Raw genomic sequence first — 13,402 nt, forward strand, 5'->3', positions numbered from 1 at the left:
AGGTAAGAGCTTGGTTGAGGCTGATAACTCTTACCTCGACCTTGATTATTCTGATATCACAAAAACCGAATCTAATAATAGTTTTATTATACATTAAACGAAAAAAAAAATGACATGACAGTAAACAATCAATAGGCCATATTCGTATTCTCGGTATTGAACTGGATCTAGCATGAAGTGGAGGCTCTTGCGGGGGAATACATTTCCATATGAAAAGATTCCCCCGCAAAAGCCTCCACTTCATGCTAGATCCAGATCAATACCGAGAATACGAATATGGCCTATTGCAAACCTGGACGTTGTTTTGCTTCTTCACCGATGGCAAGCCACACAAAGCGCGCGAACTTGACATGCTTATCTTTGGAAATCATGCACCGCGGTCAAACATGACATAATTGCCAGTGACCTCGAGTGTCCTTAGCATGATTATTGTATAATCTGCAGCTAGATGCTGTCACAGGTGCTGCTTTCGGCCAATCAGAAAAGGGATAACTCGTTCAATGTATAATAAAGCTTGAAATTGTGGTTAGCGATGACAGGGTTTTTCACAAACCGGGCCCGCTCAGGCCGTTAGCTGAAGCTTTTTCACGGTAGCACTGAGTTCAGCTCCTGGACCATGCTTCCCTCTAATAGTAGATTATTGTTTTCTTCGCAGAACTCGTTTTTGACTTGTGCATCAGTAGGGGGGGGGGGGAGGGAGGGGGTAATCAAGCTAACATTACCATTACTAACTGCACAAGTGTTTAACGTTCCCTCTAATAGTAGATTATTGTTTTCTTTGCAGAACTCGTTTCTGCATTGTGTATCAGTAGGGGGGGGGGGGGGGGTAATCAAGCTGACATTACTAACTGCACAAGTTTTCAAAGTACGACATATGGTAGGTTATGCAAGGCTGCCTCGTCTCTTAATTCCATCCACATTGGAAGGGGTGAGTGCACTGATTGTCCATATGGACTTTTAATGTTTGTAGCTTTCTTGAAATTTGAGCGAAACCCAGCAAACCTTGTGACCCTTTATGGAAATTTATCTAGAAATTCTTTTCTGTCATCAGCCACCAAATGGAATCTTGAAACAGCTTAAGATGTGCTGTTAACACCCTCTACATGTCACAGTCATTAAGCAGTCTGCATTAAACCTTTAAAGTGCACCTAACCCCAAAATTTTTTTTTGCTTAAATAAATATTTGCACCTGTCCGGAACATATTGCGCCGTTTTGCGCCTATTTCAATCAAATATTGACTTTTTATAGGCTGTAAAAGTTACGAAATCTAGCCATCATCTGCCCCACGACCGAGCTTGAAAGGGCATGGGTCTGTTCCTTACATGACGTCACAAACTGCTTTGCATGCATTTTTACAAAGACTTAATGCGATGCAAATCAGTTTGTGACGTCATGTAAGGAATAGACCCATGCCCCTTACTAGCTCGGTCGTGGGACAGATGACTCGTAACTTTTATAGCCAAGAAATAGTCAAGATTTGGTTTAAAAAGGCACAAAAAGGCTCAATGTGTCTCGAAAAGGTGCAAAGATATATTTAAGCGAAAAAAATATTTTGGGGTTAGGTGCACTTTAAACCCTAAGATCAAAATTTAAATTCATGTTTGTTACCCCCACACATTTCCTATAGAAGAAGTAGGGAGAAATTGTTAAAATATCAGGCTAATTCATCTTCTGTGATCCTGTCCTTAATTCTCATGACCACTCCGTTTTACAAAGAATTGATATTACAAGGAGAAATTTGATGCTGATCACACTTAGGTTTTAAAGGGTTGAGCCTTTAAACTCTTAGTTCTTTCACAAGGGATTGGGGAGTAGTACATTGCCATTTTCCCCATGCCACAGAAGATTAAAAATCCCGATAATTGGATACAGTTAAAAGAAGTACCGTTGATAGTTCAGATACATCAACATGCCATTTATGACGTATGTTGCCATGCAAACCAAGCAAAGGTCCTTCAACACAAAAAAGAGGACAAAGGCAAGATAAGCCGACCCAATGCATGATACTACTGATGTGATGAAGAGCACGACAGACACCCAGGATGAGGACATCATGCCTGCGAATGTAAATATGGAAACACTGTGATCTCTTATGTCAAGAACTATGTTGGAAAGGCTGAGGCAGAATCATGGCCAGATGTTTGACTGTCATCATGTAAGGAGCAAAGTTGACAAAGCTTCAAGTAGCAAGGCTGTGCTCTACAAAAAGTAGTTGAGAGCACATAACCTCAAACCCCTTGAGATCCAGAACCCACAGAGCATATAAGTTTGATGTAAAAGCCAATATTTCCTAGCCGCCCCAAGATAAAAGTAGGTTATGAGGGGCCACCAGGCTCTGCCCAAGCACAGCTCTGCATAGCCACCCGAACAAACAAACTGAAGGGGGCAGTCCATTATTTGGGATGTTATAGCGATAATTTCTTAAGGGTCAATGCGCTTGTTGTGCTTCATCGTAAAACTCATTCCATGCTTCTTCTTGGGAGTTCATAAGACAGGCATGACGCCTTTGACTGGGGTGATTGATTATGCAGCCCTCACAATGATGGACTCGGAGTTGCTCCACAAAGGCATTCATCATTTCTGCGTACACTTTTTCGAGAATAACGGCTGTTCGCCATGTCAATACTTTTTCCTTTGGAAAGTTCTGTTTGACCTCTTGATGGACTGATTGAGAGCGTGGAAATTGTTGTTTTGCCATTTTTTTTTTCACACAAAGAGCGCAAGCAACTCACTATAGGACGATGAATTTAAATAAAATTGTCGCGAACCAATCACTGCGCACTTTCCAGGTACAGTAGGTCTTGACCACTCTTCAAGGCTGTCAGAAGTAACTCTGAACCACTTCAGAAGTTTAAGCTCGGATATAAACGTTGGTAGATCAAGGTTGCGTGCGAGTTGTACAGAAAACCTTGTCCCACCTTTAACGCGATCCTTTTGTTTCTTATCAAGGTAGCCAAAGGCAAACACAGCGTCAGCATTTTTCACAATACTATAATTTCGCATTAACAACAGTTTAGTGTAAGTCAATAAGAATGGAAATCTAGGATTCACTTCGCAACACGCTTGATAGGCCTTCGAATCCCCCAATGTGGTAATGGAGACATGTTCTCTTAGAAATTCATGTGTTAAGAACTCATTACGAAAATGTTCCTTGAAATAGGCGCTCACAATGCATGACATGCCATTGACTTGAGTAATCTTCCATTCAATGTTTGGTTTTTGACCGCTTTGAAGTTGTTTTACTGTTTCCGCAATCAAGTGACCTGACGGAATACATACATGAAGGGGGTAGTTATTGTGAAGAGCAAACTGCATCACCGATGCATCAAGTCCGGGGGCTCCTCCAGTGATGATTAAAGGTTTGTTTTGATTTGCTTCGCTTTCGTTCATGATCGAGCAGTTTTTAAGCAACACTTTGAGAATGACAGCGACAATAATTGCCAACCAAATTGAGTCACATAGAACACGTTGCCTTTTTAAACCTTCTTATAATTTTTTTCCTTTGTCAGCAAAACTAAAAGTGACTTGATACCTATTCAGTCTTTTCTTTTGTGAGAAACAACCATCAAGTCCTTTTTTTCAACAAAAACAATCATGTCTCTTAGTCAACAAAATACACTTCCCTTGATACCATACGTCATCCCTTTTACTGACTTATCAGCAAAAAACACTCCTTGTTACCTTACGTCATCGTATCAAGCCTTTTTTTCTTTGATCTTCCTTTGCTGTCATTGTTTTTTTTCTCAAGTTGGGTCTTGCATCATACCCCCTTTGATATCCCATGACCTTGGCATGACGTCACCTTCCTAAGACCTTTGGTATTGCAAAATCCTGGACTTTGACCCCTTTGATGATGACGTCATACCCTCCTTGCTGCCCTCGTGCTGTGCACGTGATAATTACCATATCCCCATTGTTGTCTGTCCCTAGGGAATACTCATCCCATTGTTCTTTTAATTTATTCTTTTGTCTTACCCAAGTGACTCCTCTTACTACTCACTGGCGGTTGCTGGTTGATGCTTTACAAAATAAAAAATCTCCGATACTCACACGTCGAAATGGTGCAACAGAAAGACTTTAATTCTGTTGTACTAAAGCGCTTTTCCTTTCCTTGTACACTGTCTGATACGATTTTAATTTTTCAATTTTCTACAAAGCTAAAATCGACCTTCCTGTTGGTGGAACACCCGTTACAGTATTTATTCTGATTCATTGCCGAAAAACAAAACAAAAATAAGATTAGATTTGGTTAGATAGAAAGATAGGATTTGTTGACGATTGGAAATTAAAACAACCAACGGATTTAACGTTCAATGTTCTTCAGGATTGTATCAGGCAAGAATAAAGTAATGAAATTCACTTCCGGCCGCGTCTCAGAGCCACCGCGTCCTCGAATCTTAAAGTCCCCATTATGTGGGGCCTTGATCATGCGACGATCGGCGGCATGTTTGTCCCTCAAAGTCTTGGCCTTGTCGAAGTCGATGTCGTGTTGTTTGGCAATCTTGTCCAACCGGTTGATGCCCGGGTCCCCGCGTTTCAAACGTTTCTTCAAATGCATGCCGGGGCCCATGTAGCCCGGCCAATAAAATTCCAGGCCCGTTTTGCCCAGCCATTTTTGTACGTCCACCCCGCGGCCGCCCTGAGAAGCAGAGGGCTTCTTGCATCGTCGCTTACTCGTCCTCTTCATCGTAGTCCTCTTTATCGAGTCGGCGTGGCATGCGCTTCCCTCGCTCCCAATCTTCCCACCCTGGTTGGGGTCTCAACCGTCTCACTCCCAGGGGTGTTTTCGACTTTTCCTCCATGGCCTGTTGCCTTTTATCCATGGCCCTGGTGACAGCCCCCCATAAATCGTCCTCGCCCATGGCGCTTGGACGCTCGATCTGGGGCGTCTTTTTCAATCGGCGTTTATCCTGTTCGAGGTCCCACGCATCAAAGGGGGTCCTCCGTGTAGGCTCTTCCTCCTCCTCCTTTTTCACTTTCACTTCCTGAGGGGGTGGGAAGGGCCAGTAGTCTTCCTCTTCCTTTTTTACTTCCACCCAAGGAGGGGGTGGGAGGGACCAGTCCTCGTCCTCTTCTTCTTTTTCCTTTTTAAACAACCGTTTGGGCTTTCTTGGCACTTTTGGTTTCACGTCCGTCCCTATGGCCTTGCTCACCATTGTCTTGGCAGGGGTCCTACCTGTGGGGGTTCCCTCCTTCCTTTTTTGGGCCACTTTCACCATGCGTTCCATCCATTTGTCGAACACACTGCTTTCCAAGTCCGTTTTGGGGGCGTCGTCATCGTCGGCTGTCCCCGCCGTGCCTGCCGCGGGAACGTCCAAGGTTCGCAGTTTTTTCGGGGCTCGATGCAGGGCCCGCGATTCGGGCTTCAACTTCATGCATTTGGCTGCAGGCGACAGGTGGGGATCCTTCAACAACCGTTCCTCTTTGGCCGCCAAAGTGGCCGCGTGGGTTAACAGATGGTTCTGCAACAAACCGGCTTTGTGTTTAGCCACCCAAGGGGGGAGTTCGCGTTTGGGTACGATCAACATTTCTTCCATGACGAGACGGTGATGCGACCGGTCACGCGTGCTTCACCGACAGGGGTCGCACAGTAGGCGTCGTCTGAGTTCACAACACTCATGTTGCCACCTCTTATACCCTAGGTTCTTTTTGGCCGGACATTCGAAGGCTCGACTGTTTTTTCTTCCTTGGCCGCTTGCAACAAGGCCACAAGAGCTCTCATCGTTGGAGACATCGACACACCGCTTGCAGTCCCTGCCATAAGCCACTGCCCGTCTGTCGGAGCAAGATAGCGCGTCGTCGGGTCACCGAATTTTTCCTCTTGGCTAACTCGGGCAAGACCTTTTTATGCCTTTTCAACCGGGCCACGACGTCTGGGGTGACTCTGGCATGCCCTTTCAACTTGTTCAACACCAATTCGCTGATGGCATTGATCTGATCGGCGTTAGAGTGCCGTAGGAGGCCTAGGCGGTATTGCCTGCGGGCATCTCGAAACAGACTTTCTAAAAAGGGCAACTGACGTCTAAGACGTCTCATCTCGAGGAGAACCGTCTGCGTCGACCAGGGTCCACGTTGTCTTTTATACCCTCTTTTCTCTGGCAACTTCCTGGGCTTTTTGGGAGGTCACATGAGGCAACAAGGGCGGGCTTTCTTGGCGATGAAACCTTACGATCGAGCGTATTGGAGCCACGATTGTTTGCCCCCTCTCGCGTTTTGAGCCTGCCAGGCAGCTCTCATTCTGTCGTATTGCTGTTTGGCCTTTGTCATGTCCGTGTTTTTGACGGTACGAATCATATCGCGCTTGACCTCATAGGATTTTTTGGTATCTTGCCCCTTTGCTGAGTGGAGGGTCGTCTCCGCCGAGGTGTCGAGGAGGTGGTTTTCTTCCTCTTCTTCTTCGTCATCGTCGACGTCGCACGTTTGGCCATGGTCTGAGGTTGCGAGGACAGCGTCCCTTCCCTTTTATCGCGTCCACGCAAAGGTGGAACCATCGGGGTGACGCAACAACCCAGACCTGCGTCGTTTCATGGCGGCGCAATCCACTCTGCTTGCATTGTATCGTTTCTTCGTGGCGGCCTCCGGGACTTTTTTGGCGCCGTAACTGGCAGCACCTCCCTCCGCCCCAAAGCAGCCGCTTTGCCCACCGCAATGGCCGCCGGCAGAAGGGCTAAGAGAGGGAATAGCCCTCCCTCGTGACGTCGCCGTCGAGTCGTCCGTCGTCGCGACACTCTTTGCTTTGGCATGCTCGCTTGCTGAGTGACTTCTCGCAGGCACTGCGTTCCCTTTTTAGGTCGGACAGTGGGGCTTGGAAAAGGCGCCGTGATGTTTTTCACGACACCAATCATGTCGCGCATGACCTCGTAGGCTTTTTTGGGCTGCACCGCCCAAGGCATCTTCCCCTTGCTAAGTGGAGGGTCGTCTCCGCTAACGTGTCGAGGTGGTCTTCTTCTTTGTCATCGTCACACGTTTGGCCATGGTCTGAGGTTTCGAGGATGGTAACAACGTTGGAGTGATTTCATCGCAATGAGGTGGAACCGTCAGAATAACGTGTTAAGACGGTGTTCCCTCGTTTTGTCACGCTCGTTATCCTCCTCTTTTTCCTTTTTGTGGCTGCCTTGATGGCTTTTTTGGCACCGTAACTCGCAGCACCTCCCACTGCTCCCAAGGCGGCCGCTTTGCCCGCCGCGATGGCCGCCGGAAGGAGGGCTAAGAGAGGAAACAGGCCCCCCTAGTGACGTCGCCGTCGAGTCGTCTGTCGTCGCGACACTCTTTGCTTGGGCATGCTCGCTTGTTGAGTGACCTGTCGTAGGCAGTGCGTTCCCTTTGATGTCGGACGGTGGGGCTTGGTAAAAGCACGGGTATACCCTTCGTCCTCCAAGAGGTCCGAAAAGACCCGGTACTTATCGTCGGAGGCCGGGTGCAGATCCAAGAAGACGTACCCAAAAGGTCGGGCCGTGACGGTTTCGTAGACGTCTAACACGTCGGGCCAATGTTTGGGAAAGGCTTGCCTGATGAGGTTGGTGAACCCCAACTGATCGCGAACACTCTTGAAGGCCACGATGTAATGCGCATTACGCGAAATGGTCTTGGCGTACTTGCCAGGGGGAAACATGTCTTGACAGAGATACAGCACAGTCAAGTTGCGATGGTGCCAGTCTTTGGTGAACAGATCCAACACGCGTTTGTCGTTGCCCCCTTCCTCCATCAGATCGTCGAGGACCAAGACCCCTCCTTTCGTGCGACCGAACCAACGTTGTAATTGATCGCTCTCGGGTATGCCTTTGTGCATGTGTACCCCAAGTAGAGCCAACAGGTGAAGCCCTCTTGCCACACCCCGTAACAATAGTGGACGTTGGGCACCACGTCGCAAAAGTATCGACGAGGAGCTTTCAAGAGTTTTTTGACAAATACCGTCTTGCCACACCCCGAGGGTCCCACCACCAGCAGGCTACTCGGTGTCCGAATAATCTTTTTTTTTGTTCAACTCCACAGCAAGACGTCGATTTTTAAACCACCTGCTTTCAGACGTCTGAGCATGGAATTCAAAGTCAGACGCTCCGTGAGAGGCACCTTTTGCGTCTTCAAGGTCTTGGGGAGTTTGCGAAAGCCCTCGGCCAACGTCACGGTGTCTTTGACCATCTTGATCTTTTTCTTTTTGCTCCGCACGCGTTTAGGCGGGCCGGGTTTGGGACCGTATTGTTCCTGCAACCGTTGCATCATACCCATCCACGTGGTTTGACTGGGTAAGGGAACCGCCGAGGTAAGTCTCGGAGGTACGAACCCCGTCACAGGTTGCAAGTCGAGGCGTCGTTGGGCCATACTGATATGGTTTCCCTAAGAGTGCGCCTCCCTTTTATATAGACAAAGGACCACACTGTCACCGCTTTTTTTTTAATGTTTTATTGAAAACGACCTCGTTGTTGTTGTTAATACACGGTATCGTAGTTTTGGCCTTCCAGGTTCCCCTTCATCGTCAAGAGCATGTCCATCAGACGCACGGGCACGTGGTTACTCTGGCGAATGGGGCCGTCAAACGATGCCACGCCAAATCGCGTCGCACCAACTACTTGAACCAGGCAGCCGTGCGAGCGTCATTCTTCACGAAATCGTAACGACTAAAATACTGTTGAAACGTCTGTAACGTGCCTCTCGGACTGCAATGCACCAAAAACAGGAGGGCATAGGCACCGCACGTGTTACTGTCGATGGCTTGCAAACTGCGCCTGTTGAAACGAATGGTGGACCAATGCTTTTCCGACCAGTCTTCCAGAGCAGACGCCCCGCAAAGCCACAAGGGCAACCCAAAACTGTCCATCACCAAGCAGGTCTCACCCCCTCCTTCTCTTCGTCGTTAGGGCCTGGCGTTCAAAGGGCCATCCAATGACTGCCGGGAGGATCGTGAGGGTCCACGTTGACGATATACCCTTGCGCACGGTCTTGGATGGGTAGAGGGGGAAGTCTGTCGCTGGGAAAGACCCCGGCAAAATGAGGACCAAGGTGGGGGTCGTCTTCGGCCAAATGCCGCAACTATTCGTCCGTGGTGGGCACCAACTCCATGGTGGGACTGACCTGGGTCTATCTTCTGACGGCTCTTTTATATGCCATAGGCATTGTACAATACACCTCCGTCGTGGGTGAGTTGCATGACGTTCTCAAATTCGCCGTAAATGACCACCGTGACCATGTGACCCAACCCGGCATTCAAGTGAAATTGCACGCGCACGTTGCCCTCTTTTTGCGGGTTGAGAATTTTGCCGTCGGCATCCCCGCTGGCCACGTTGTCGAAGACGTACAAGGTGCAATTCTTGCCGTACCCCCACTCTTGGGGCCGTACCAGGTTGGGTCGGCTTTCTTTCCAAGCCGAGGTGGCCTGGACGAAGCGGAAATACCCCACGAGATCTTTGTTGCCATTGCCCGCATTCAATTCGAGGGTCGTGCCGTAGGGATACTCTTCCCCGTCCACAAACTGTTTGATCCACTGCAACCCAAACTGTTGAAAGGCAAACGGTGAGTACGTGTAGTCGCCGTTGTAACTGCTCTGGTGCAACAACCCCACGATCATCCGATCGGGCACGCGGTGGAGAAAGATGCGATCTTCGTCAAAATCGGTCTGACCCGCAGGTAGAGCATACGTGCGCAATCTCCAAACGCACCAAGGGGTACTTGGCATAAAACCCCTCGTTTCTTTGTAATTGTAAGGCATTGGCGAGGGAGTTGGACAATTGCACATGCCACACGTGAAACTTGATTTTGATGTCGGCGTCCGTCAAACGGCCCTGCTCTCCCACCCCGTTGAGGAAGAAGGCCGGCTCCTGAAAGAAGAAACGGACCTCCACTTCTACAAAGGGTACCAAGGGTTAGCCATGTAAAAGGCTTCCGAGTGCGGCTTGAAGTACAGCGTGCGTCTTTTGCCATCCGTGTAGTGCCCTTGTTCTCCCTTCATGGCCTTCACGGCAGCTTTTTGCGTGGCACTTAGGGCCCTGTAGTTGGCGTGGGAGGTCGCGTCGTCCAAGTTGTTGGCCGTCAAGGGGGTGGCCACGTCCAATCCATCTTGTTGGAAACCCTGCAAGGGCAAGAGGGTCTCTCCATCCAGGCGGTCGTTGTTGATGAGGGTCTCAAAGTAAGTTTTGTACGGGTAGGTGTCCGTCTGGGAACTTATCAACGTGCCATTGAAGGTGATGCTGCATTGTTTGATCATGGTGTGGCACAAATTCTGTGCGGGGAAAAGATTTTCCGCGGCTGCGACGTTGTTGCCATCGTGTTGTTTCATTTGAAATTCCATTTCGAAGTAACTCCGATTCAAGTCCACGTACTCGTTGACGCCCGACATGACAAATTGCATGGGTTGAATGCCCCCGCTGTCCGCTTTCACCAACACCATGCAAGATTTGCATGGTGGGATGCCAGGTGCTGGCACAGGTGTCCTTCCCTCACTCATCGTGCTCACCGGCGTCCTCGTCGCCTCTGACGTGTTCGCTGGCGCATCTCTTTTATATACGCGCGTGTCCAGGAAGGCACCATGTTTTGGCAAATATGGCGAAAATGGCAAATATTTGTCAAATTGCCAAACTTATGCAAATGACTTCAACACATAGCAGTGAGCTATGTTGGCGATTTTGGCGAATATGGCGATTTTGGCAAATATGGCGAAAATGGCAAATATTTGTCACATTGCCAAACTTTTACAAATGACTTCAACAAATGGCAGCCATTCACATACTAACATACATAGCATAACAATACTGTCCATTGTAATATGCCTCATTCTTCAAAAGCCTCTGACATATGCAAATGAACTCTTCAGTTCACTGTGGAAAGGTTTTAAGACCGAGTTCGCCAGAAGACCAGGCAGGGGTGATACATTCCATCTCTCCGATTTAGATGAAACTTTGCCAGATTGAAGGGACTACCAAACAATGCACATTATTGGTGTACGTTCATTAATTATTTCACTATGTCTACAAAATGTGTATCTCTAACGACTAATGAAAGACCTGTTCTAGCGGCTGTCCCTGACCGTGTTTTAAAACTGACCTGCTTTGGAGCTGTGTTGACATCAATAACCTCTTTCTTCTGCACATCATCTGAATGGCCAGCCTCTGCACTTCTTCCTGTGCTCTTCTCGGGTGGAAAACCCACGACATCAGAAGCAACCGACAACGGAGCCTGGGAGCGAGCACGTCCAACACAACAGTCCTTTCGTTTGTAAGCCTGCTCTATTTCCTGCCTTACGTCATCAGGAAGTGCCGCTAAGAATTCTGGGTCGATTTGAGATGGTGAAGGCAGGAGTTCAGAGGTCCTCTGATCAGCTAGTTCTGTTGAAGTGTTCTCTTCAAAAAGCACCCGAGAAGGTTTAGATGGTATTTTATCCTGCTTGGTTTTGGTAGTCTTTTTCTGGGGCTGCTGTGGATGCTCAAACTCTTCTTGCTGAAAAGTACACAAAAATATCTTTTTGTAGTGATAATGCAAGAATAGCCCGCACTATGGCCTAAAAAAATATTAGCGTTCATTAAAAGTCCTTCCCACTCTTCTCTAACTAGAAGGTTTTGCTTTGGCGAAAGTGAATCATCCAGCTGTTCCACTTACAATGTCAAGCTAACCACATGCCACAGAAACCTGTATTCAAATCTACACTTCTTAGGTAAACTTCATTCAGAGTCTCATGTGAAACATGTACACCATTTAGTCGTTTTGTGTAAAGCTATCATCTGTACTATAAACGATTTGAAATATGTTGCTAATTGGCAAGAAACTGGAAAAAAAGAAGATAAAATGAGCAATGTTTCAATTACTAGAAATAGTCTTCATCTAAGAAAGAGATGTTTGCCAACACAAGCGACTGATAACCCTTCCTACCTCCATTCGTTCAATCGTATAAATGAGGTTTGTCACTAGACAAAATCTCCACATCACTGATACTTCACTAACCTCTTGTTTTTCATGCCGATTGACAAATAGTTTCTCATTTCTCGCAGCGTAAGAATTCTCAATGCTCTTCTTTATATCCTCGGGTAACGCTTCAAACACTGACGGGTCAATCTGCGACGGTGATGGTAAATACAAGCTCTCACCTAGGTCACTTAGTCGTTTCTCGGCCGTGGAATCCCGAGCCTTTTTAGCACTCTGGGGCGAGAATCTTGGCAATGGAGGGAGTTTCGCTTGAACATTTTCTGGACTTTTCAACATAACATAGGCTTGCTCTCCTTCGAAGTTTTCACCTTCTTTTGCCGCGGCAGCTGGTAGTTGTATAGGTTCATCAGTACTCGTTTGTGGTTTCATAAAATCAAACAGTGATCTTGAATTCTTGGCGCTTGTGTTAGCACTCTTGTCACTAAGCTTACTGACTTGTATTCCCATTCCTCGCATATCCTCTGGCGTGACACTCAGTTGCTTCAGGAGTGCGTGACACTGTTTAGCAATGACCTGTGCCTCATCCGTAACAGTTGGCAGAGTGCACGAGCGAGCAATGTTATCACAGATTCCGTGACCCATGAACTTTCTTGGTGTGGGAGCTCCCGCCTTCCGTACCTTCATCTTCGTTAACAAAAGAAAGGAAAGAACAATTAATGGATTTTAAGTTAATTATCTGTTAGTTCATTTGTTTGTTTGTTTTTGTTCACTTGATTTTTTACTGTTGTTTACTGTTGTTCTTCTTTTTTCTTCTTGCATCCAATAAATGCCAACAAAAGTTTTGAAATAACGATTTATAAAAACATTAAAAACAAAACAGCTCTGCCCTCAGTCGTCTTGGTCAAATGAGCGATTTCCTATTTGTTTACTATTTCACTTTAAACTTTTAACTCGCAGGAATGCTAAGTATAGGCACGGCCAAAACAGACTGCTCTGGGTACATTAGAACGCTGGATGTAGTAACGTCATAGCATGGTTCGCCTTTTCGGCGATATCCGTCTCTAAACACTCGTTTAAACGCAACAATAACATCCAGTAAGGAAAAGGGTTGGGTCATAGTCAATACATGTCTAGTCGAGTCCCATTTTAAATGCAAGAATACACTTAGAAGCAGATACAGAGGCTTTTATTACAAAATTAACGACTCTGTTCTTCAGAGAAGGTGACTCAAAAGTAAATAAGTAAAAAAAATAAAGTAATGGCACGTGACGGGATCAACTTCCCTCGTTGGAGATACGCGGGAGCAACAACTAGACATTGATAAATGAAAAAATAAACGACATCTCCGCTTCTTGTACCTTCAGGGTAATGCACCGGCCCTTCATTTCCAATGCCTGCAGTCTCTTTTGAACTTCTTCAGCCAGTTCACTGATGAATTGAATCACTTCAGCCTTGCTATGCTAGGAGAAAGTGGAGTGTTCACAAAGTTAGATGCCAACAGTGGTTTCTGGCAAATCCCTTTGGATAAAGATTCAAAGCTACTAACCACCT

General features: G+C 47.0%; 1 protein-coding gene and 1 pseudogene across 1 annotated transcript; both read right to left on the bottom strand.

Moving 5' to 3' along the window:
- Positions 1-7,229: 7,229 nt before the first annotated feature.
- On the bottom strand, positions 7,230-8,320 carry LOC137991876 (uncharacterized; annotated as a pseudogene).
- Positions 8,321-9,095: 775 nt separating this feature from the next.
- On the bottom strand, positions 9,096-9,704 carry LOC137991877 (uncharacterized protein F54H12.2-like). Its single transcript, XM_068836909.1, has one exon. It carries the CDS (start codon positions 9,702-9,704, stop codon positions 9,096-9,098), a length of 609 nt encoding a protein of 202 aa, XP_068693010.1.
- Between the last annotated feature and the right edge of the window lie 3,698 nt (positions 9,705-13,402).

This window comes from Montipora foliosa, chromosome 2 (assembly GCF_036669935.1).
Source record: "Montipora foliosa isolate CH-2021 chromosome 2, ASM3666993v2, whole genome shotgun sequence".
Lineage (NCBI taxonomy): Eukaryota > Metazoa > Cnidaria > Anthozoa > Scleractinia > Acroporidae > Montipora > Montipora foliosa.